Source organism: Erpetoichthys calabaricus, chromosome 4, assembly GCF_900747795.2.
Source record: "Erpetoichthys calabaricus chromosome 4, fErpCal1.3, whole genome shotgun sequence".
NCBI lineage: Eukaryota > Metazoa > Chordata > Cladistia > Polypteriformes > Polypteridae > Erpetoichthys > Erpetoichthys calabaricus.
Genome location: NC_041397.2, coordinates 39,542,949 through 39,569,111, shown reverse-complemented (window position 1 = coordinate 39,569,111; position 26,163 = coordinate 39,542,949). Strand labels below are relative to the sequence as shown.

General features: G+C 39.6%; 2 protein-coding genes across 2 annotated transcripts in view; both read left to right on the top strand.

Annotated features, from left to right (window-relative positions):
* Positions 1-26,163, top strand: part of nup98 (nucleoporin 98 and 96 precursor) — a 160,998-nt gene that overhangs the window by 20,803 nt on the left and 114,032 nt on the right. Inside the window, 1 exon segment of the mRNA XM_051926475.1 lies at positions 21,590-21,685. Coding sequence (XP_051782435.1) covers positions 21,607-21,685 — 79 coding nt within the window. The 5' untranslated portion in view covers positions 21,590-21,606.
* Positions 1-26,163, top strand: part of slc6a7 (solute carrier family 6 member 7) — a 666,512-nt gene that overhangs the window by 575,649 nt on the left and 64,700 nt on the right. The gene's annotated exons all lie outside the window — the stretch shown is intronic.

Sequence of the window (26,163 nt, the reverse complement as noted above, 5' to 3'; positions counted from 1 at the left end):
ATACATACTGCGCCGTGGCGCACGCCCCAGAGTCAAACGCAGCGGCTTCCCAGAGTCAGTAGGTGGCACCCACACAGCACAACCTGTACACTACACTTGCTCTAATCCACTGTGCCAGTAATATAGATCACATAACGGTCACAGACTTGATAAGAGCTCCCTGTATCATTTAACAAGTGTGTCTATCTCACACTTGCCATAGCTATCGATGTCCTCTGGCCATGCATCATGACAAAACACTGAAAATGACTTGATGATTTCTGATCCCTTTGAATGTCCGTGCTGTGTAACACTTGACATCATGTTTGCAAACCTGATCTCCAATTCTTTAACAATAATGTCAACTGTTTTTTCAATTGCGGCCTTTAGATCACTTCTGAATGTGGCCTGATTTTTGGGGGCCTTTCAATTTAACATTTTGGAAGGTTATGACTGTGTGGCTACTTGCAGCCCTCACACTCCTGCTTGTTGATGGCCCTTCCTGTTGCACTGAACCTTCAGGCTGAGAACCTATGTGCTGTAAGAATTCCTGCAGCTTCCCTTCTGTCAAAGCATTTTCCTTCAATCCTTTGTTACCACACAGCCCACAATTGCAGCAACTGCCTGAGGATGTATAAGAGAATTTTTTTGAAGTGTAAGGCTCAGCTTTGAGACCTCTGAAAAAAGGTCATGTAAAAAGTGACAAAAGGCAACGAAAGACAGGCTTTCCATTTGCTGAACAATGTGTTTGGCTCTTCCCTATATGTCTGTTTTTGAACATGACTGCAAGGTGCTCCATATGATGATGTACTGCAGTGTACTGCCCCTGACCTGTTGCATAGTTTGAATGGAGAAAAACTGAGAATGCCCGATAAATGTGTGGCAACCAGCGTGGAGTTTTTACTACTGATGGGTTTCGTACTGTGCATCCTAACTCTGCTCCTATAGCCTTCAGCTCCCGCTTGCTTTTGGGACTGAAATAAGTTTTCCATACTAGTTGTAGAAGGTCATAAACTTTTTCAATCATTGGCACTGACCTTTGTGTTTAGCATTGCCAGTTCCAGCCGGTGGGGTAGACAGTGGAAAGACAGAGCATGTTTACCTATCTCTTTTCTGAAAAGTGCCCCTATTCCTCCTGTTGCACCCATGTTCACGCTTGCACCATCAGCTCCAAAAGCACTCATTTTATGTACCCACCAATTTGGGTTGGTTGGGTCAGCATTCTGAAGCAGTAATTTAATGGTGTTTTTGACACATCCATGCCATTCTTCTTCATCAGCAGAATTTGAGACGTAAACTTTGTGAACGGTATTTCTTCCAGTGCAATCGTATATGCTGCACTGAATTTTATTTTTAATTCTTTCATCTCATTTTCTGTCACTTTCTCACAAGCACGTTGCACTGCCTTTGCTATAGGGGTGTCACGAGGAGCAGACCTAGCGATCACACAGTCTCTGGCATTCTTGTTTCTTACTCTCACCATGCTTTTTGTGGCTCGTACCACAAATGAATTCTGTTTTACCAGCAATTTGTTGTCCGGCTTGTGCACAAAAGCTGCAATACGTCTTTCCCTTGTCATACCGTAACCAAGCGAATTCCTGTAACCAAGCCGCTTTAAACTGTCTTCCAGGCTTCGGAGCCGCGGGCGCAGAAGACTTTGCTAATGGGACGGAGTTGTCATCCTTTAATAACGCGTACATTTCCGGACGCCGGTGGCTGTACCTCAGATAACCCTTTGACTGAGTTATCTTCGGTTCGTTCAGAAGTCGATAAGGCAGGATTTGGACGAGTGGGCATTGAGAAAAAGTTGGAAATTTTTCGTTTGGCCATTTTGCGTGTTACGTGGAAAGTTAGGACGGAATTCGAGGAGTAGTCGTGGCCCGATTCTCTTCTATTTCAGATCCCTATCCGCAGCAGTTAGCAAGATGACGTTTGAAGCAGAGTGGGCGTGTCAGATGATGCCTCGCTTCGGTTTGGCTTTAATCATGTGATAATGTAATAGGAAAGGCAGATGTGGGCTGAGATTGTTCGCACATAATTAAAAGTCGTTTCTGCTGCTTTAAATTTAAAACTTTTCTTAGATTGAGAGAGAGTCGCCATTGGCGACTGGAATGAAAAAACAAGTCGCAAAATAGAAAATCAAGTTTCATTGGCGACCATTTTAGTCGCCATCTGGAGCCCTGTATTTCTCGGAGTAACAACACAAATGCAATGACAAGGCGCTTCAGTCGAAAACCGTGCATTTTACAATTCTTTTCAAATCAAACGCATACTTGCCAACATTGGTCAGCTGTCTGGATTGAGAAGTGTGCATACACATTTGCTTGTATGTAACAGGTTTATTACCTTATAAATAGTCTGTAGGGTTTGCAAAATACCTTAATGCTTTTGATGTAGCTAATATTAGGTTTATAGTAGAATAATGTAGATTTTCTGTAAGATTTCTTGCATGAGCGTGAGAGTCTGAAAACCAGTGTTACACCAGATGCGTGGGAGCTGGCAACCCTGTACGTTTTTTTTTGTTGAGTTGATTTGTATAAAAAATACTTTATACTGTTAAAAAGCAAAAACTTTAATGAACATGAAATCACCAATAAACTGTGTCCATTTATGCAACATTTTATAAAATACCTACTATGTTTGAAAACTTTTCAGCTGTACAATTTCAGGATAGAGCAGCCACTCTGTTAGGAACATTTTGGCTTTTTGGTTGAGGGTCTTAGATTTGCTGTTTATTAATTAACATTAACTGCACATTTGTGCAAACAAAAAGGCTTAAGAAATTTCAAACTTTAAATAAATCTGAGGCAATAAACAGGTAATTAATTGTATAGCTGTTTCACATATTGTATAGCATTATTTTGTTTGGATCAAACACAGCCTCTGACATGTTAGTCATTTGGTACTTGTTGTTATTCATTTTAATGACTGAAAAATGTTTAACGTTAGGGGTGAAAAAGCATACTGAAGACCTTTCTTATTTGTTATAATTTGTTATTGCCTACCCATAGTGCTTTTATTTTATGTAAATTAATTTTAATTTTTGTTAAATTATTTTTCAGCATTTTATGTTTAAATATAAAATATCAAATACAGGTAAAATTCCATTACAATGAATATCTTTATAACAAAATTTTCATTTCAACAAAGTATTTTTATTTTCCAGACACAAGTCTATAGAAATCTGACTTGATTATTTTTAGAGCTGAAAACAGTCTTTCAACACTGACCTTGTGTGGGTGGCATTGCTGTTGTAGTTCTAGACACATCACTAATAATCTCTGGATAAACATGGATGGGTTCTTCTACAGTCAGTTTTCGATGAGTGATCATACTTTTAAAAACTCCGACTGGAATCTCTTTATTTGGACATTTACTGGTCATTTTATCTTTCTGCTCATTGGATCAGCATAAATAGCAGCTAACAAGATGTGATTATCCAGTAAGTAAAATGTACCGGGTGTTAAATCTTCATACTGTAACCTCTTTGTTACAGTAAAGGGGTGTAAAAGACTTTCCAGATCTTTTACTTCTGCCCACTGGCTTTCAGTTAATAAAACATTTTCATTGTCCAGTTCTTCAAGAAAGTCTTTTAGTCCAAGCAAACTCTTTACCATCAAGTAAGTGCTTCCCCAGCATGTTGTTTGATCCAAAATGGTCCTTTTCCTGCATGTGTTTTCAAAATGGCATCTGTTTTAGTTCCTGGTCCTGGCTGGAACAGTTACTTGCCTCAATTTGCCAGTTAGAGTAGCTGCATGACGATCTTTCAGTCAATCTCTTTTTGCAAGTTGCAGAGTATGAACAGCACAATGCATATGTTGAATAGTAGTAAGCTTAGATGCTTCTTCAGCAATGTTTTCCAAAATTTCATTCTTCTCTTCGGTTTCACTTTGTCCAATACTTGCAGAACTGTCTTTCTCTAATATCTGTTTGTCACTTTATTCATTTTCTCAATTGTGCTTAACATATTAGAAGCATTATCTGTCACAATACATAGAATCTGTTCATTTTTAATTTCAAAATCTTCTAGAACACTCTCCACTAACTTTTGAAGATACTTAGTGGTATGATGTGCCTGGGTGTCCTTTACTGCCAAGGTCCGTGTTTTATTATTTTTCATCAACAAATCTAACATTAATAGCAAGGTTCTATAATGGCTCAGATGAACTTCACACTAGTAGTAACACAAATATGCACTGCGCTTTTATTCTTTCATCAGAGAAGTACTTAATTATGACTGTTTGTGAAATGGGACATTTCAACTTGCTGTATTTTTTCATTACGATTTAAATTTATTAGGAGTCGTAGTCAGTACATTTTTGCAAACCCCGACTCCAGGTACCCAAAATGGTGTCCGACTCCACAGCCCTTTTTACAGACATGAAAAAATATGTACTGTACAGTGTATCAATAATAAATACATTTGGAGTCATTAATGACACAAATCCTAAAACCTGTACTATTTTCATTCTGCATATACATGTATTATAATCTGTAATTAGAGTCATAGTGAATCAAAAGCTTTGCCTTTACTACTTTAAAAGGGAAAAGTCAAATGAGGGTAAGGGTACAGCATTTACTGAGAAGATAGTGACTGGCAAAACGGACAAGATGTTAAATGCAACGCAGACTCAACTAAATTTTGTTAAATGCTATGAATAGGCATGTTCTTGTGCTCAAAACAAAAATTCAGGAAATTGGTCTTGTTTAGGATTGCTTTGTGAATTTGTAATCCGTTTCACTACATTTTATTTGACAAACTGACTGTTGCAAGTTTGTGGCTCAGTTATGAGACACATAATCTGCATTTCTTTAAAATGTCTGTTAGTGATGCTCTGATTGGGTGGCAAACTAAATTGGTCTATTTTTGCTGCAAAAGATTCAATTGGTGATTAGTAAATTCACCTATCAGAGAAACTGTTTTTCTGCATATGCTTTTCTAAGTTTTACGATAATTTAGTTGTTGTGCTCCTTTACGCAAGATATTACTGTAGTTGAGCTTTCACACATTTCTTGCTGGAAAGTTCCTGTATATCGAATACAAAAGGCTAATTTTTACCAGAGAAGTAAAGAAGACCTGAATATTAGACTTTAAATTAAAGAAAGTGGAGCAATAAACTAAAAAACAAATGGAGGCATTGTCCTTTGTAATTAGACAGAGGGCAAGAAAATCTGCTTTAAAGAATTCAGACCTTTTTACTTTGTCCTTTAATTAAATCGAACACTGCTGGTCTGAGTTTGGATGGTGATGGAGCTTGTGTTAAGTATACCAGCTCGCATTTTCAATTAGAAAAATCTAAAAAAGGAGAGAATAATTTGAAGTTGGTGCTTAGTAAACAATGGGCTTGTTTAACAGCAAAACTTGTCTAATTGGAAACTTGTTAAGCATATTAGATTGTATTTTCTTGATAATCATTTGATAGATATGCAGGTTTTTTAAAAGGTACTGAATGACACACAAATAAGCACAGTACAAACAAGTTTTGATAAGAAACAAATACTGCATAATAAAAATGGTAATCCATATTTATAATTACAACTCAAGAATTAGGAACGTCTAGCTTGTTCACTGGAAATGGGGGTTTGGGGGAGGAGAACCTGTATAAATACAGTCATATGAAAAAGTTTGGGAACCCCTCTTGGCCTGCATAATTATCTTTCAATAAAAAAAGATAACAGTGGTATGTCTTTCATTTCCTAGGAACATCTGAGTACTGTTGTGTTTTCCAAACAAAGATTTTTAGTGAAGCAGTATTTAGTTTTATATAATTAAATCAATTGTAAAAAACTGTCTGTGCAAAAATTTGGGTCCCCTTGTAATTTTGCTGATTTGAATGCATGTAACTGCTCAATACTGATTACTTGCAACACTAAATTGGTTGGATTAGCTCGTTAAGCCTTGAACTTCATAGGTTTGTCCAATCATGAGAAAAGGTATTTAAGGTGGTCAATTGCAAGTTGTGCTTCCCTTTGACTCTCCTTTGAAGAGTGATAGCAAGGGACCCTCATAGCAACTCTCAAAAGCTCTGAAAACAAAGATTGTTCAGTATCATGGTTTAAGGGAAGGCTACAAAAAGCAATCTCAGAGGTTTAAACTGTCAGTTTCAACTGTAAGGAATGTAATTGGGGAAATAAAAGGCCATAGGCACAGTTGCTGTTAAACCCAGGTCTGGTAGGCCAAGAAAAATACAGGAGCGGCATATGCGCAGGATTGTGAGAATGGTTACAGACAACCCACAGATCACCTCCAAAGACCTGCAAGAACATCTTGCTGCAGATGGTGTATCTGTACATCGTTCTGCAATTCAGCACAATTTGCACAAAGAACATCTGTATGGCAGGGAGATGAGAAAGAAGCCCTTTCTTCACTCAAGCCACCAACAGAGTTGCTTGTTGTATGCAAATGCTCATTTAGACAAGCCAGATTCATTTTGGAACAAAGTGCTTTCGACTGATGAGACAAAATTGAGTTATTTGGTCATAACGAAAAGCGCTTTGCTTGGCGGAAGAACACCATATTCCAAGAAAAACACCTGCTACCTACTGTCACATTTGGTGGAGGTTCCATCATGCTGTGTGGTTAGTTCAGGGACTGGGGCCCTTGTTAAAGTCGAGGGTCGGATGAATTCAACCCAATATCAACAATTCTTCAGGATAATGTTAAAGCATCAGTCACAAAGTTGAAGTTATGCAGGGGTTGGATATTCCAACAAGACAATGACCCAAAACACAGTTTGAAATCTACAAAGGCATTCATGCAGAGAGAGAAGTTCAATGTTCTGGAGTGTCCGTCACAGTCCCCTGACTTCAAATCATCCCATAGATTTTCAATGATATTCAAGCAGGCTGTCCATGCTTGGCAGCCATCAAATTTAAGTGAACTGGAGAGATTTTGTTTGGAAGAATGGTCAATAATACCTCCATCCAGAATCCAGACACTAATCAAAGGCTATAGGAGGCATCTAGAGGCTGTTATATTTGCAAAAGGAGGCTCAGCTAAGTATTGATGTAATATCTCTGTTGGGGTGCCCAAATTTATGCACCTGTCTAATTTTATGAGGCATGTTGCATATTTTCTGTTAATCCAATAAACTTAATGTCACTGCTGAAATACTACTGTTTCCATAAAGCATGTCATATATTAAAAGGAAGTTGCTACTTTGAAAGATCAGCCAATGATAAATTAAAATCCAAAGGATTAAGAGGGGTTCCCAGACTTTTTCATATGACTGTATATGCCTCACCTTGAGGATAGCAATTAGATTTGTTGTACTGTAGTTTTTACTAGTATTCCCTCCTTGTAGTGTAATCTGCACAAATTCTAAAGCAGGCCCAACCATCAGGACATTTTTCTATTTAAGTTTAGTTGCCGAAGTATCATGAGAAATATTTTTGTAAAGGGAATAATCGGCAGTAAATATTGGCTTATTTCTAATAAGTTGTTCTGATTTTTCTTTCTCTTTCTCTCATATCCCCAGGCTTTCACTCGTGTATATCCAGAACTAAAAGGAAAGTTACATTTCAATAATAAAAGGAAAAAAGTATTAACTTATTTTTATGTAATAACATCACTGCCTCCAAAAATATATATAATTGTTCACTTAAGCTTATACAGTGTATACTGTATATTCAACAGTTAATTTTGGGTTTACTCGGAGTTCTTTCTGTATACCTCCTGAGAGTATATACATAAATAGACACAAACATTCAATACAAACTTCATCTACACAAGACACAAACATCTGAAATGTTTACAGTATATTGTCTGGGTGGGTTTGAGGGGACCACAGGATGCTGATGATGTGAATGGTACGAACATGAATGAAAGGAAGAGTATGAATGTAAAAAAAGTTTGAATCTTGCCTTGGAGTCTTGTTCCAACAAAGCACTAGCTCAATGCATGAACACTAAAGAGTAAGCACCACTGGAAGTAAAATACACAACAAGACAACTATATCGTACACTTGCTTAAATGTTCAGCAATAGTTCTTTTAGTGTTGTGAAGCTGGTTATCATAATGTCTTGCTAGTGACTGGCATTGGTGCAAAGGTTAGAGTCATGGTATTTTTTCAGACAACTCCGATAAATTGCTAAAGGCCCTTGTAACTTTCCACAATTTTATTACTCTCCAGTAGTGATGCACAGATATGGGAATTCTGGGCGATACCAATATGTTTTTGTCCATCTTTGTCAATACTGATAACTGATGGCCATTATTATTTTATTTACTTCCAAGTTTGAATTTTTTAGTTCTGCTGAAAATGTATTTTGCATTATCAAAGAAACAGCAGTAGCATGTGAAACACAGAGATTAACTTTTTTTTTTTATTAACTTGCTGACTTTTATGCTCATATTTGCTATAGATGTAAGCAGCCAGTACTTTCTGTGAGGTGAAAAAGAGCAAGATATGGCCAATCAATATAGAAAAAATACTCCAGGTCATATACAAAAATCTGCTTAATGTACACATCCTGGGTAACTTAAGCATATCAATACACCATGTCATTACAGAACATGGCATTGGGTATATTAACAAAAAAAATGAATGCATATTCTTTGTGCCATAATCAGACATACAGTATTTTACTTTTAAGTAAAACTAAAATAAAAGGTACAATAAGAAATGTAACCCTGGTCTTAAGTTGGCTTCTTTAAATGGTAGTTTTTTTCTTAACAAAAAGAAGCATTTCTGCCTTTTCCCCAGCAAGACTGCTTCTCTTTTTCATTTACTATATTTGACAAAGCTGAAAAAAGGCGTTCAATGTCTACATTGGTACAAAGCGCCAATAGGTACTTGAGTGCTGCCTTGGCCAAGGTTTGGAAACCGGCTGCATTGCTCTTCCATTACTGTAGAGCGAAGTTATTTCTGGAGACAGGGGGCTCACTTAGATAGTTATTCAGCTGAAAGAAAAAAAAAAACCAAACTACTAGTTTTCAAACGTTTATCTAAAAGATAATTAATTATTAATAGTTTGACCAGATATGTGGTAAAGAAAAACAAGATGACCGCCTGTACCAACCACCGCCATTAATAAAAACTTGTGATGTTGAAAGCTTGACATATAATAATTTGGGTCATATAAAGGGCATTCTATAAATTATGATACAGATGGTCGTTTAAGAGACGCAGCACAAGCTGTTCCACAATGAAACGGTTTGTAACGCAGGTGTGCCTTGAAATATTGAGAGACTGCTGTATATTTTAGGGTGAATTTGTTTTAAAGTAATGCTTACATTAAAACTGGTGTAGATTTTGTCTTAAAATCTTTTACAGTTTAGATACAGGAGACATCTTTCACAAGGTACAAAACTTGAAGCTGCATTCTATCATGCTAGTGAACCTGTCCCTGCTTTTTGTTAAGTACCCACTAAATGAAATTCCTCCAATATTTTTCCACAGCGACTTCCATAAACTGCGCCGCTGCCGTAACAGTTTTGTAGGTAATCTGGCAAACATAAATTGTAAAAATCTGACGAAAAAGGCAAGGTGATGCCAGTAACGTATTCTTTTTCTTCTCAGCTAATGTTTGAGAAGCAGTTTGCTCCACTCTCAAGTTCTGCATGGTCCCAGCAAGCTGCCGTGCCAACTGCGAGTTTTTGGCAAATGCACGGTGATACTGATTGGATATTAGGAAGCTGTAGTTTATGGCTTGTTTTTTTTTCTTTTTTAAATTAAATCCATAAAGTGTGTTTTTTTTTTTTTTTTTTTTATTTTTTTTTATTATTATTATTAATTCAGGACGTCTGGTCTAACTAATTAGTATGATTATTGTTAAAAATGTTCTCTGCATCTCCTTCACCAGCGGAGATCTCGAGCAGTTGTTTCTCATGTGCTTCTTGCGCTTGTTTTTTCGTATTTCGGTCACAGAATCGATCTTTGTACTGTGGATTAAGGATAGTAGATAGATAGGATAGTGGCTCGGAGAATGCATCACTGAAGTGTTGTGACAGCCTCCAAAAGTATGATTTTCACCATCTGAACTCCGGAATCTGTTTTGCCACACTTGCTAAGCAAACTTTTAACCGCTTCAACAGACGGAATCACGTCTGCAATTGTAGATGAATGTGTGCTTATGTCTTTAGTAGGGGTGCACGATTCAGAAAATCTAACGATTCGATTTCGATTCTTGGGCTCACGATTCGATTCAAATCCGATTCTCGATTCAAAACATTATGATTGTTTTTTATTTTCCATCAGTCTGATACAAAATACAGCCCTGAGATAACAGTTGAAGTCACATTACAAAAATATAAACTGTTGCAAATATAAACTGCAAACTTTGAACTTAAATTAAACAACTTATATTGACACTTTAAATAAAAGTAGATTAAATAAAACCAAATAAGAGCTGCTATAGTTGGTTGTAAAGTGCCATTATCAGAATAAATAAAAATGCTGCTACATTGGGCTGTAAAGTGCTGTAACAAGTGTAACATCCAAAATATTAATTAATTGTGAACTTTTTCTTTTTACCTAAACCGTTTCCATTTCAGCAGACAACAGTTTTTGAACTGTGACAACTACAGTCAAACTGACAACAGATCAGAATATATTAGATTAGATTAGATTCAGGTGTATGCGCACATTAGTGAGTTTAAAGTCCACCATCTGCTGGAATGTACATGTTCTTTTGTAGAAACAGAAGCTGGTCTACATGTTCTGGAGTGAGCATGCTCCGCTGCGCAGTTACTATGTCCCCAGCAGTTGAGAATACCCTCTCTGCTGCAACACTAGTACCAGGAATGCATAGGTAGCATTTAGCCAATTTTGCAAGGAGGGGAAAGACAATCTCCTGAGACCTCCACCAAGTTAGGGGGTCTTCTGAGAGTGACAGTGAGGGAGTTTCCAAATACTTCTTCATCTCTTCCTCGGCTCTGGTGCCAGCGGATTTAGGAACATCTCTGACATTAGTGAAAGTCTTGCTTAGTAAATTCAGCAGGGAAGTATTTCTTTTTTTGGGAACAGGGGGGCCTTCATCATCCAGCACTTCATTTGGGATGTCTGGCTCCTCATTCTGCATTAATGCACCATAAAAGAAAACAAAAACGCAATCAACCAACCTTTGTCTTTCAATTAGAAATTCAGTGTTATTATTAATTATTGTATGTGTATATGTGTGTGTGTGATATATTATTGTGGTACATTTAAAGTGCTACATGTCAATGGTAATTTCACAACCATACACACTGTGTATGTGGTTTTGCTAATAGCATATTGTCATGCCACTGTCATGCAGCTAGTGTTTTTCACTTTTACTATTAAAAAATATAATAAATTACCTCAAGTGTTGCCGCTTCAGCAATCACCTTAGAGTGTATGTCCTTTTGCTCATCCTGAGAGAGAAAGGGCAGTGTTTTGAACCTGGGGTCCAGGCTTGAAGATATGTGGAGCATATTTTTGTCTGTCACACTCGTGTATCTCTTGGCCAGATCTTCATGAATTGCCTGTTTGATTTCCCGGACGAGTGCTGTTTCACCACAGAATCCTGCTTTTCTTTCGTGAAGTAGCTGCGCATGTAGTGGGGCTATCACAGACAATGTCGGCGTGGCTTCTTCAGACATTTTGTTGCCTCTTTTAATGGCTTGAGGGCTGCAGCAACTTCTTCTGCGTTGGTGACGTCAGTTTCGTCTAGTGTGCAGATGCCGGCTCCACATTTTCTTACTTCAGCAGAGAGAAGCGCAGCGCAAATGGCTGGTTGTTGCTCCAGGAATCTATCGATCATGTCGAATGCACTATTCCATTGTGTAGCCACGTCCGTTGTCCACTTGTGCGGTGCCAGCTCCAGAAGTTTCTGTTTCTGTTTAAAGACATGATTTGCGGTGGCACTGCGATAAAAAAAATCCGGTAATTCGCCGAATTTTCCCCAGCAGACGTGAAACAGACGGCAGCTTCAGAGCTCTCTGTGCCGCGAGGTTGATGGTATGTGCGAAACATTTAACGTGTTGAAAGTTTCCCAGCTGTGCAGCAGCTAGCATGTTAGCAGCGTTATCGGTAACAATTACCAGGTCAGTGGTTGTGAGCTGCCATTCCTGTGCGACAGACTGAATGTTCTCCTTTATGTGTGCGGCTGTGTGGCTTTCGTTTATTGCTGTAGTTTGTAAAACTCGCGACTCAAGCTCCCAGTTGTCTGTAATATAGTGAGCGGTAAAGGTTACATACGACTGGACTGCCCTTGATGTCCATGCATCGCATGTTAAGGCTACTCTTGTTGCTTTCTTCAACGCTTCTGCTACTTTTTTCTTCATCTCTTCGTATAACAGAGGTATCGCTTTTTCAGCAAAAAGCTGACGGCTTGGTATAGCGTATCTAGGCTCAACTGTTTTCAGCATGTACCGAAAGCCTTCATTTTCAACAACGCTGTAGGGACGCAGATCTTTGGAAATAAAACAGGCTATGGATTGAGTTATTTTCTTCGCCCGTTCAGAGTTGGTTGGAAGTTTGCAACATTGATGCAGAGTGCGTTGGTCTCCTGGAATGTTTCTTACTTTTGGCTGAACTTCGTTTGCATCCTCTGGATGATGACGTGCCATGTGAGTCCTGAGGTTTGTAGTGTTTCCAAAATATTTGATTTTAGCTTTACAAAGCTTGCATATGACGTGAGTTTTATCAATCTCTTTCTTGCCATCGATGTTGTAGAATCCAAAATGTGCCCAAACGTCTGCTTTAAATGAGGACGGGGCAGGTTGAATATTCTTTTCCACTGCGTTTTCCATGGCTCGTCCATCGAATGCTTGCGCGAGCGTGCACTCACTTTCTTCTTACTCACACCAAAGATTACTATCTGAGCAGAAACTGTCATAGCGCCATCTATAGGATTGACAAACTCCTATCCGGAAAAATAGTTAAACTCGCGCCGTTTATAAAATGGGAAATATGAATCGATTTTGTGTCCTGTATGAATCGATTTTGAATCGGTAGAGATAAAATTGCGATTCTTTCGCGAATCGATTTTTTTGCACACCCCTAGTCTTTAGTAAGTTGCTTGAATGGTTCGAGTAGAGTAATCACGTTTTCCACAAGCCCCCACTGATGCACCTTGAGAGAGGCAGGAAGCTCGTTTTCAGCACCATACGCAGCAAGAGTGTGCTTCTGATCAACCAGACTTCAGCATATAATACGTGCTGTTCCAACGAGTTGGCACGTCCTGTCTGAAGCATTCTTGTTGGGGTACCAAGGTCCGTTTGTTTTTCTCTCAGCCACGAAATGGCGAGCTGTGAGTGCTTAAAATGAGTCACTATTTGTATCCCAATGGCAAAACAGTCGGAGATGCTTCTCTGGCTCAATAAGCATTCATTTACAGCAAGCTGCAAAGTGTGAGCCATGCAGCTTAAACTTTTAATGGCACTTTCTTCCATAGCTTTTGCCATATTGTGAGCGTTGTCGTGAAGCACAACGTGCACATTACTTTTTGAAATGTTCCACCTCGCGAACGTGGAATCAAAAGGTTGTGCACTGAAAGTTGCAGAATGAGAACTGTATCAATCATTATTGTGTAAGAGTATTCTTTTTGTCTCCAAATTTTTTTCAATCCAGTGTGTCATTAGACTCTACATACTCATGGGTTGATCTCTGAGCTCCACATATCTGTAGTGAAGCTAATGCTGGTGACATTTTTTTCTTAAAAGCTTGTGGATACAGTACTGTGCAAAAGTTTTAGACAGGTGTGAAAAATGCTGTAAACAAAGAATGCTTTCAGAAACAATAAACAATCATTATTTATATCAATTTATAAAATGCAAAGTGAGCGAACAAAAAATCTAAATCAAATCAATATTTGGTGTTACTACCTTTTGCCTTGAAACCAGCAAAAATTCTTATAGGTACACTTGCACAAAGTCAGATTTTGTACGATTATAGTTGGGTGTGTGATCAACCAATTATACCAAACAGGTGCCAGTGATCAATGTCACACGTAGGTTGAAACAGTCATTAACTGAAACCTCTGTGTAGGAGGCTTAAGTTTCATTGGCTGACCACTCTGTCTACGATCCTCAACGTTGCCCGTTTCTTTGTGCTTCTTCAAAAGAGCTTGAACAGCACATCTTGAAACCCCAGTCTGCTTTGAAATCTTTGTCTGGGAGAGACCTTGCTGATGCAGTATAACTACCTTGTGTCTTGTTGCTGTGCTCAATCTTGCCATGACATGAAACGGTCTTCCACAACCTCACCTTGGTAGCAGAGTTTGGCTGTTCCTCACCCAGTTTTAAGCCTCCTACACAGCTGTTTCTGTTTCAGTTAATGACTGTGTTTCAACCTACGTGTGACATTGATGATCATTAGCACCTGTTTGGTATAATTGGTTGATCATACACCTGACTATAATCCTACAAAATCCCTGACTTTGTGCAAGTGTACCTATAAGAATTGATGCTGGTTTGAAGGCAAAAGGTAGTAAAACAAAATATTGATTTGATTTAGATTTTTCTTTTGTTTGCTCACTTTGCATTTTCTAAATTGATAACAATCATTATTTTATATTTCAGAAAGCATTTTTTGTTTACAGCATTTTTTCACACCTGCCTAAAATATTTGCACAGTACCGTATGTGTAGCAATCACATAATAGGCAGTGATGTGATAGGCAGGCAGTGAGACATCTGCAGAGTATCGCCAGCTTGGAAGAATGTACCAAGGTTCTAAATGATATAGTAGCCGACAAAAGCCCTCATCCTCAGCTAGGGAAAAAAGTTGGTCATCTAATGTAATCATTTCCTTTATTTTGGTAGTTCTGTCTTTAGCTGTGTTGCAGTCTTGAGGAAATGTCTTCGTGTTTTGAAGGGTTTGCTGTTTGAGGCTACCGCTAGCATGGTAGGCATCTGATTTAACTTTCATTTTGGTAGCATTAGTTACTAATAATTCTGTGTATAATTCGTTATTGTGGTGGTTCAGATGGGTAATTTTTAAATTTGTGGTATTGAAAGATTTCTGCAGCCTCCTCGCATTCTCATTGCAAAAGAGCAGGTAGTAACTCTGTCTTCCTTTTTTACAGAAAAATATGACCACACGGTTGCTCCTATCAGCAAAACTAGGAAACCCTGTGGTGTTGTTTTTTGTGAGTGCAAGGGGCTATGCTTGCATGCATGTTTTTCTGCAGCTTAATGTCTGCTTCACCAAACAATGAAAGCAACATTTAATTATTTATTGAGCTGACAATGTTGTATTGGTTAAAATGTGCACATATCGATTTCGTCATTTTTAATGAACATTGGCCGTAGTGCTGGGCGGTATACCGGTTCATACCGAAAACCGTTTTTTATTTTTTTATGATATGGATTTTTCTTATACCGCAACACCGGTTTAAATTGCCTAAACGACGTTCGGAACGTGGCGCAGCGGGAAACTGTTCAAGTGGGGACCTTTTTCACTGCTACACCACCAAATAGTGGGCGGTAGCATAGGAATGCTGCGCGGTGAAAATGGACAGAGAGCCTGGAGATACTTTAGTTTTAAAAGGTCAGATGTGTAAATACTGTTTCTATACTACTGGATAATACTGCAAGCCAAGTTGAACTTGTTTTCAATACAGTGTAATGTACCTGGGTACTGTGTAATAGTGTGACGACATGTTAACTTTATTCTAGCCGTTTGTCAAGATTAAAGTCGACATGTTGACTTTATTCTCGTAATTTGTCATTAAAGTAGAACATCGTAAACTAAACTTCATCGTAAAATGAATATTTAATTTACTAGATTTTCTCAAACCCCGTCATAAGTTATATAGCACATTAAATGCTTTGTGTTAAGTGATTCTTAAACTGACTTCTTCTTTCACTAAGAGGAGGCGCCGGCAGCGATCTGTAGTCAAGAATACATTCACTTCATGATCTTCCTTCTCTCTGAACATTTAGAATGCTAAAATAAATACTTAATATAATTTTCATGGTGAAATGCATTAAAACATGCATTAATCATATGGGGACACGGCGGCGTGCCTGCCTTGCATTTGCATGTTTTTCTGGTGGGTTTACTCAGCGCTTCAGTTTCCTTTCAAAGTCATGTAGGATGTGGGGTTTTGTTGTGCTATATTGACCCTGCTAGTGTATGTTTTGCTTGTATTCATCCTTCGATGTGCTGGCGACTCGTTCAGAGATGGGCGCAACTCTGAATGGATGGCATAATTAAACATGTATAACGAAGATATTTTTAAAGTTCTGAACACTCCGTGGGCTAAGTTTATAACTAGTTTTAATTTCACAAAGACATTTATCGTGTGGTGATTGGTTATGTGGTGAAAGAAAAAGGAAGGATAGGAACTGGGGTTTTGGTAGCCTACGTCAGATAGAGACAGCATGCATGCAATAAAGATAGCCCGCTCAGAAGAACATGCATTGAATTCTGTGTTTGTATCTCCGACCAGCAGATCACAAACCCAACATTTACACAATATTTAAGTTAAACCTCTGCGATAGCTATTCATACATCCAGTTTTTTGGAGCCTCGTCACACCTGCCATAAAGTTCTCTACACTGAACATACACCTGGGGACCCCTTACTGCGAGGGAGCAGCACTAAGGCCTCACTACCGTGCATGTGTAATACCTGCTTTAATGCATTTCATCATGAAAGTGATATCAAGTATTTATCTTAGCATTCTAAATTTTCAGAAAGCAGGAATATCATGAAGTGAATGGATTCTGTATGGTGATTGCTGTCTTCTCTTAGTGCGGAGGAAGTCAGTTTAAGAAGCGTAGTGATTAACCACTGGGTCGGGGAACGTAACACAAAGCATTTAATGTGCTGCATTAATTTATGACGGGGTAAATTAAGTAATTGATTAAACATTGATTTTAGGAAGAAGTTTAGTTTACGACATTCTACTTTAATTATGAAGTAAACTATGAGAATAAAGTGGAAATGTCGACTTTAATCTCGACATATAGTTTGTTTTTTTTCTTCCCAGTATAGCTTAGCTTGAAGCAAGGTCCATATTAATGCAGTTTGCCTAAATGATGGTTCAGTTGGTAAAGATGTCATCACCAAGTTGCACTTGTTTTGTTTTATTTTATTTTAATTTGGTGAATACTGTGTAATGCACCTGGGCTTGAAGTCTTGAAGTAATAGTGCAACTATCAGTAATAATACTATTATTTATTTTATTGTTATTATTTATTAGTTTAAATATTATGCAGTTTAATGATGATAGTTGTTTAAAAAGTCACTTTAACGTGTCAGTGGACAGAGATTGTTAACATTAACAGAAAGTGTAGTTGGTTAACAAAAAATATTTACTATTTATTCCTTTTCTAAGACATAATCAGTGCAATACAATTTTTGACAAGCACTTCTGGATATTTTACTAAGTCTAAATGCCTCTTTGTATGGTTGAAAATATGTTGTCAAAATTAGTTTGTTTTTGCAAAATTTGTTCAATAAAAAGGTTCTATATTTTGACTGCATTTGTCATGCAATGTGATACCTTCTCCATTAGTGCCACCCCCTTGAAAACTATCACTTTATGGGGCAATGCAAAACTGTATTAATAATTGTGTGCACATTAAAATGTTTTTTTTGTACAGTGTACAATACTCTTGACAGTGGAATAGGTTATTCTTAGCCAGTAATTGCAGTAGAAAATGTGGTTAACATCCACTCATGCATGGGGAAAAAAATGCCGTCAAATACCGTGAAACCGGGATAATTTAGAAAAATACCGTGATATAGAATTTTGGTCATACCGCCCACCCCTAATCGGCCGATAACAATACAGTACCCGATATATCATACATCTCTACTCTCCAGTGCACTAAAGTAAACTCTTTCAGTACACAGGCTACCTAAATACGATAGATTAGTCCATTACATTAATTTTCTGCCTTTATTTTGGGCAAAGTTGCATTTTCACTCATTGCCAGATATTTATGACACGGCTGGCAACTTGTAACTGTTAAATTGCCTATCTAGCATATCCGAAAGAAAAACAATTATCAACGATTGTCAAAATTGAGTAGCAATAACATCCTATATAAACATAGGACTTAATGAGCAACAGGAATTAAAAAAAAAAAAAAAAAAAAAAAAAAAAGGGTTGTGCAGTTATTGCCCCTTCAGAACAAGGTGAGAAGCTGTACCAAAGTTGGCAATGCAAAAATGAACTGTTACTGAAAAGTTGGCTTTTACCTCGCTCCGCAGGAGGTGAGTTACTCGTTTCCTGCAGTATGACTTCAGTTGGTGTCATTTATACATTACTAGCAAAATACCCGCACTTCGCAGCGGAGAAGTAGTGTGTTAGAGGTTATGTAAACATATATATACATATACATATATACACATCTACATATACATGTATATACACATAGAATATATACACATATCAACATATATATATACATATATACACATATCAACATATATATACACATACATATACATAAACACACACATATACATCCATCCATCCTCTTCATATATACATATACACATACATACATAGTGCGTTGTAACACGGGCTGTGATTGTTACATGGGAGGGAGACGACAAATCACAGCTTCCCGCTTTCTAATCGGGCCTGTGATTGGTGCTTTGACTGATGCCGAGATCCCACAGTATGTCCCCTTAGGGGAGGTGTTAGGCGAGTGTAATTGAATAGCGGTGCTGCAAGTTTAGCTTTACACCTGTTTTTAAGGCTTATTGACTGAAAGGGGCTTTCATGAAAAACTTAGGGCTTTGCTACAGGATACACCCTCCACAAGTTAAGGAAGTAAAAATAAAGGTATATATTTCTGTTTTATTTAAACCTTTTAAGTTTGTATGCGGGCGGCATGGTGGCGCAGTGAAAGGTGCCAGTTAGGACACCCGGGTTCGCTTCCCTGCGTGGAGTTTGAATGTTCTCCCCGTGTCTGTCTGGGTTTCCTCCGGGTACTCCGGTTTCCTCCTACAGTCCATTAGACATGCAGGTTAGGTGCATTGGCGATTCTAAATTGTCCCTGGTGTGTGGGTGTGTGCGCCCTGCGGTGGGCTGACACCTTGCCCGGGGTTTGTTTCCTGCCTTGTGCCCTGTGTTGGCAGGGATTGGCTCCTGTATTTAGGATATAGCGGGCTGGATAATGGCTGGACATTTGTATGCATAGCCCTATTTGCCCGTTTTCGTTTTTTTTCTTCAGTAATATTTCAGCAAACCCGGAGCTTGTTAGTTCAAATCCTGGTACTGACACCACTGTGTGACCCTGAGGAAGTCACTTCACCTGCCTGTGCTGCAAAAAACAAAAGTAATGTAACAAATTGTACCTCAGATGTTGCAAGTTGCTGGAATAAAGGCATAAGTAAAATAGATAAATATGTATTATACACATAGGAACTATTAATTTATTTTCAGTTAAGTCATCTGCAGCAAACCTTTATAAATGAGGGTTTCTCCTTTTTAGATAGTGCAAACCTGATTCTTCTTCATTGACGTTTTCTCTTGGAGAGCTTTTTTCATTTCATTGAAAATTAAAGCAGCAGCTGCCAAAATATGTAGCTTTCTTATTAATTTTTCAACATTGTGTAAAATAAATTTATAAAGTAACATAAAAGGTTTAAATACTGGTTATCGTTTTACACTAAAATATTACTAAAGAGATACAAAAAAAGTAAAATGCATATCGATTCCCGTAAGGGAGTGAAGTGAGTGGCTGGTTACCTACCAGGTAACGCCTATGGTTGGCCAGCATGTCAGGTAACATCAGCCACGGTGCCTTCAGTTGTGAGAAGCAGATCATAGAATGGTTGAAAATAGTTTACTGTCAAATAATGCAAAGAGTACGCGACACGTCTTTCCCCCTTATTCTTGGCTCATCAGGCGTACACACTCACTGCACTCGCTTACGGTAATCGAACCTCGGACGTCAGCACTAGAGGGGCTTCGCAGCGGTGAAGTTTTGCTTTTAAATTTTAATTAAGAAGAAAAGAAAACCTTTTTAAATTAAGTCTTAAAAAGAGGTGTAAAGATATTGACAATAAGCTACGCAAACCTACCAAGAAATGCAATCGTTTAAATCAAGGCGCGAGTCGAAAAAAACACCATCCCATAATATTAGTTAACGATTAACACATTTCTGTATGTATTGTAAGCATACAGTACAACTGATAATATGTTGCGCTTATTTATCTGGTGTACCGACATTTTTGCGCGTTTAACGTCTGAAATCTAACGTGGTTTGTGCTCTTCAGAATGAAAACAGTTTGCATTTACCTTTTTAATAAAAGGCGAGCTTTTAAGCCTGAGAAATCACCCCGTAAATGCACACGTTTAATTGCACATGTGTTAATATGTATGCTTACACAGTATTAAAAGACACTCAAAAATTAACGTCATTTACCTTCGTTGCCGCGTTTGACTCGTGCTGTAAATCTCTTCCTTGTTTTTAGTTCACGTGATTACATAGGAGGCATGATGACGCGATACGTGACTCCGCCTCCTCCATTAGAGTATATGGACAAAAAACAGGTTCCAGTTATGACCATTACGCGTAGAATTTCGAAATGAAACCTGACTAACTTTTGTAAGTAAGCTGTAAGGAATGAGCCTGCCAAATTTCAGCCTTCCACCTACACGGGAAGTTGGAGAATTAGTGATGAGTGAGTCAGTCAGTGAGTCAGTGAGGGCTTTGCCTTTTATTAATTAGTATAGATAAACATTATTAAGCAGCTTTGTGCCAAATACACCTAGTGCCTATATTCAGGATGTCTATGAACAACATCTATATTAGTTTATGATGGGGTTTAAAAAAAAAAAAAAAAAAAAAATGTGAAATGAGTCAGAGTAGATGCATTGTAATGGCGAGGTCTTAAACGACCCAAAAGCTGTTTCACATTGGATTATGGATGTCAAGTTATGTAATGTCCATTCATAATAATAAAAAAAAATACTTTAAGGCTTTTTTGACATAAGTATTTTATTGCTAAGTGTTGTCTAGTTTACCTTCTTGTAAGAAGAGTTTGCTTTTTCATACCTTCATGGTTTTTAAATTCTGTATGTAAAATTCAATATTGTAAATACATCACACATTCATTCATTGCCTACTTCAGTTAATTGGACAAAATTTAGGAGTTAGATTAATTGATTAACCAATAAAATAGTTGACAGGCTTTGGGAATTCTAGTGTCAAAGAAAAAAACTCGTAATCCTGGCCCATCTTAAATCCCTTCACACCTTTTCCATCAGCGTCCTTTGTAAATGTGTCGATAAGGGCAAGCAGCCTGCTGTCCCATTCCCCACCTTGATGGAACTCAACTCACGGGCAAAAAGGTCTTCCAGCTCAAGCCAAGGCTCCTTATCTGCGTGTGAGGTGCCTGGAGTTGTATAGGGTAAATAATACAGTATGTCGTTATTTGGAATACATGCATTTCATGTGTGTTCTGTGTCTATAAAGTTCTGGGTAAATGTTGGATGAAAGGAAATGCAAGAAATGCTGAACGCATGCCTAAAGCAGAGACTTTTCCCATGTTATACTAATAATGACGAGAAGTGTATAATGTGTGAAGATTTTAGTCCAAATATCAAATAAACATGTACACTTTTATTCAAGAACATAACCAAAATCTAAGGTGGGCAAAATGATTTTTTTTTTATTGCTGGTTTTATATCGAGTAGAGGTATGTTCTTGACTTTTGTCTCCTTTCAATTTTCAGGCATATGAAGTCTTGTTATGATGTTTAACAAATCGTTTGGAACTCCTTTTGGAGGTGGTGCAACAGCATTTGGGACAACTTCTACTTTTGGACAAAGTAAGATGTTTGTTTTTGAAGTGACATTCTGAATGGCTTGTGAATATGTATGTGTGTGGGTTTTTTCCCCTCTTTTTTTAAATGAATGTAAAATTTGAATGTACATATTACAAAATTAATTGTTCCTAATATAACATTCTGGTCTACGCATGCACTTGATTGCTACAAATAACACTTTGGCGAAATTCTCTGAAGTTGCTGCGATCTCATTCTCCCTTCTTTGTTGAATAATTTACTGATAATTCTGCTAGTTTAGGATTTTTTCCCTTTTACTACCAGCAGCCCATAATGCTTTTGTGAGGTACACGGAACCTGTAACAGCCAACATTGATGGGACCACCCCTCAGGTTTATAATGCTGATCATTTGCATTACAGATGCTGTCGAAGGAGTTCTGTGCTTGTAAGCAATTAATTGTGCAGGTCGATCTTCTTCAAGTTCCACATCAATATAAGTGAAGGAGACACGTGCCCCATGCATGCATGAATGATATTTAGCCAAGTGGTAGGGTGAGCGTGAAAACGCAGTTTAGAGAGCCTTCAGAATGAGCCAGCGGTTTCAATCATGACACACCACTTTGAATTTTCTGCTAGTAAAATACCAAGATTTTTTCTGACTTTCAACGATTTTGGCATTTACAATTTGTTTTGATGAAATTATATAGTCAAATATATATGGACACTCGGGTGAAGAGAGGGGTGGAGCTGTCAACTGATCACCACCTGGTGGTGAGTTGGCTTCGATGGTGGGGGAGGATGCCGGTCAGGCCTGGTAGGCCCAAACGTGTTGTGAGGGTCTGCTGGGAACGTCTGGCAGAGCCCCCTGTCAGAAGTAGCTTCAACTCCCACCTCCGACAGAACTTCGACCACATCCCGAGGGAGGTGGGGGATATTGAGACCGAATGGGCCATGTTCCGTGCCTCTATTGTTGAGGCAGCTGACTATAAGCTGTAAGGTGGTCGGTGCCTGTCGTGGCGGCAATCCACGAACCCGTTGGTGGACACTGGCGGTGAGAGATGCCGTCAAGCTGAAGGAGTCCTACAAGACCCTTTTGTCCTGTGGGACTCTGGAGGCAGCTGATAGGTACCGGCAAGCCAAGCGGAATGCGGCTTTGGTGGTTGCTGAGGCAAAAAACTCGGGCGTGGGAGGAGCTTGGGGAGGCCATGGAGAACGACTTTCGGACAGCTTTGAGGAGATTCTGGTCCACCGTCCGGCATCTCAGGAGGGGGAAGCAGTGCAGTGTCAACACTGTATATGGTGGTGATGGTGCACTGCTGACCTTGACTCGGGACATTTGTGGGTCGGTGGGGGGAGTACTTCGAAGACCTCCTCAATCCCACTAACATGCCTTCCAATGAGGAAGCAGAGCCTGGGGACTCAGAGGTGCGCTCCCCCATCTCTGCGACTGAGGTCACCGAGGTGGTCAAAAAACTCCTTGGTGGCAGGGCCCCGGGGGTGGATGAGATGCGCCCGGAGTTCCTCAAGGCTCTGGATGTTGTAGGACTGTCTTGGTTGACACGCCTCTGCAACATTGCATGGACATCAGGGACAGTGCCTCTGGATTTGCAGACCGGGGTGGTGGTCCCCCTCTTTAAGAAGGGGGACCGGAGGGTGTGTTCCAACTACAGAGGCATCACACTCCTCAGCCTCCCTGGGAAAAGTCTATTCGGGGGTCCTGGAGAGGAGGGACCGTCGGATAGTCGAACCTCTGATTCAAGAGGAACAGTGTGGTTTTCGTCCTTGTCGCGGAACAGTGGACCAGCGCTACACCCTTAGCAGGGTCCTAGAGGGTGCATGGGAGTTTGCCCAACCAGTCTACATGTGTTTTGTGGACTTGGAAAAGGCATTCAACCGTGTCCCTCGGGGAATCCTGTGGGGGGTACTCCGAGAGTATGGGGTACCGGCCCCCCTGATAAGGGCTGTTCGGTCCCTGTATGATCGGTGCCAGAGCTTGGTTCGCATTGCCGGCAGTAAGTCGAACCCATTTCCACTGAGAGTTGGACTCCGCCAGGGCTGCCCTTTGTCACCGATTCTGTTCATAACTTTTATGGACAGAATTTCTAGGGGCAGCCAGGGCGTTGAGGGGGTCTGGTTTGGTAGACTCAGGATTGGGTCACTGCTTTTTACAGATGATGTTGTCCTGTTTGCTTCATCAGGCCGTGATCTTCAGCTCTCTGGATCGGTTTGCAGCCAAGTGTGAAGCGGCTGGGATGGGAATCCGCACCTCCAAATTCGAAACCATGGTCCTCAGCCGGAAAAGGGTGGAGTGCCCTCTCAGGGTTGGTAGCGAGATCCTGCCCCAAGTGGAGGAGTTCAGGTATCTCGGGGTCTTGTTCACGAGTGAGGGAAGAATGGAGCGTGAGATCGACAGGCGGATCGGTGCGGCATCCGCAGTAATGCGGGCGTTGCATCGGTCCGTCGTGGTGAAAAAGGAGCTGAGCCATAAGGCGAAGCTCTCAATTTACCAGTCGATCTATGTTCCTACCCTCACCTATGGTCATGAGCTATGGGTAGTGACCGAAAGAACGAGATCGCGAATACAAACGGCTGAAATGAGTTTCCTCCGCAGGGTGTCTGGGCTTTCCCTTTAAGATAGGGTGAGAAGCTCAGTCATCCGGGAGGGGCTCAGAGTAGAGCCGCTGCTCCTCCGCATCGAGAGGAGTCAGATGAGGTGGCTCGGGCATCTGATCAGGATGCCTCCTGGACGCCTCCCTGGTGAGGTGTTCCGGGCACGTCTAACCGGGAGGAGGCCCCGGGGAAGACCCAGGACACGCTAGATGGACTATGTCTCTTGGCTGGCCTGGGAACGCCTTGGGATTCTCCCGGAAGAGCTAGAAGAAGTGGCCGGGGAGAGGGAAGTCTGGGCATCTCTGCTCAGGCTGCTGCCCCCGCGACCCGACCTCGGATAAGCGGAAGAGGATGGATGGATGAAATTATATAGTTGTGTGTCTCTGACTGCATTCTTTCTTTGATCTCATGAAGGTGCAGTGGTTGGCACTGCTGCTGCACAGCTTGGGTTACCTTTTTGGCCACAATAATATATAAAAAGCCAAATACTACTGACTCGCTCATCACGAAATCTCCTGAATCATGAGGACTTGGGACTTGAAATTTGGAATGTAGGTTACCTTTGGCCCATAGGTGCTCGCTAAGAAATGTTTTTAAAATTTTTGTGGTCCAAGCGTGAAATTTTAGGTTTGGTTTTTTTTTTTTTTTTTTTTTTTTTTTGACCTGCTTGTATGTTTGTCCGCTTTTCACGAGAGAACTACTTAACAGATTTAAGTTGGGTTTTTATTTTTATAATTTGCTTGCACTTTCCATTGATTTTGCGACTTTCTCATTGCGGTAAGTATCAGTTCGCTTGTGGTACCAATTTATTAGCACGAATCCAAGAGAGACTCATCGGGCTGCAGGGAAGGGGGCGGTTACCCTCCTCACTCACGCGTGTGCCTCGGGGCATAAACTTAACACCACATAGTTGGCAAACGAGAGAACTACTTAACGGATTTAGGTGTTTTTTTTTTTTTAATTCCTATAATTTGCTTGAACATTCCAGTTGATTTTGCGACTTCTCTTATTGCGCTAAGAATCATCGTTTGCTTGCAGGAGCGAGATATTTGCGCTAATCCAAGACAGAGGCTGCAGGCCGAGGGGAGGGGGAAGAGTCCTGTTAGGAGTAGAGAGCTGGGCCTGGCCCTCCTGACTCTTGTTTCACTAATACGTGGGCGAAGCCGCAGGGGATGGCTAGTGAAACACATACAGTATAAATAACAAGTTCTCTTCTTATGAAGTTGTAATGTATTATAATAAACAGTTAGATTTTTAAAAGTTAATTGTCAATAGCTAGTATCCAAAGTGCTTGGCTAGACTGCTGCATAGAGTAGTTCCACTTAACTTTTTTTAGTTGCAGCTGGTGAATTTGAATTGCTAACCATCAACAGGGTTTGTGAGCAACTGTGAAGATGGTTTTAAATGGGCCAGACATTATCAAATACTAGACCATAAAACCTTCTGATTGAGAAATGTTAAAAGCCATTAAGCGAAATACAAGTTGCTATCAGAACCAATGTACTAAAACCATAACTAAAGCTGATAGATGGAATGCTATGAGTCATTAACCAGAAAGTTTGTTCATGGTTTTTCACCAATGTGTAGGTCGATCTTAGAATGCCTTGTCCGTATAAGAGAAGGAGGCGCATGCCCCATGCATGCATAATTAGCCATGTGCAGATAAAAAAACAAATCTTGAAGGACACTTAACGCCTCCCCCCAACACAGGAGACTCTACGAAATAATAAAAGCGAAAGGTTTATTATTTTTTATAAGACCTTTCTATCTTTTTGGTAGGAGAAAAAGTGCAAAGCATCGGCACAGACAGTTTGGAGAGCCTTCATCGTGACATCATAAAATGGAACAAGCCAACAACTTCAATCATGACACGCCCCTCTTTTCTGCCTTTTAAAAGACCTGCATATGTTTT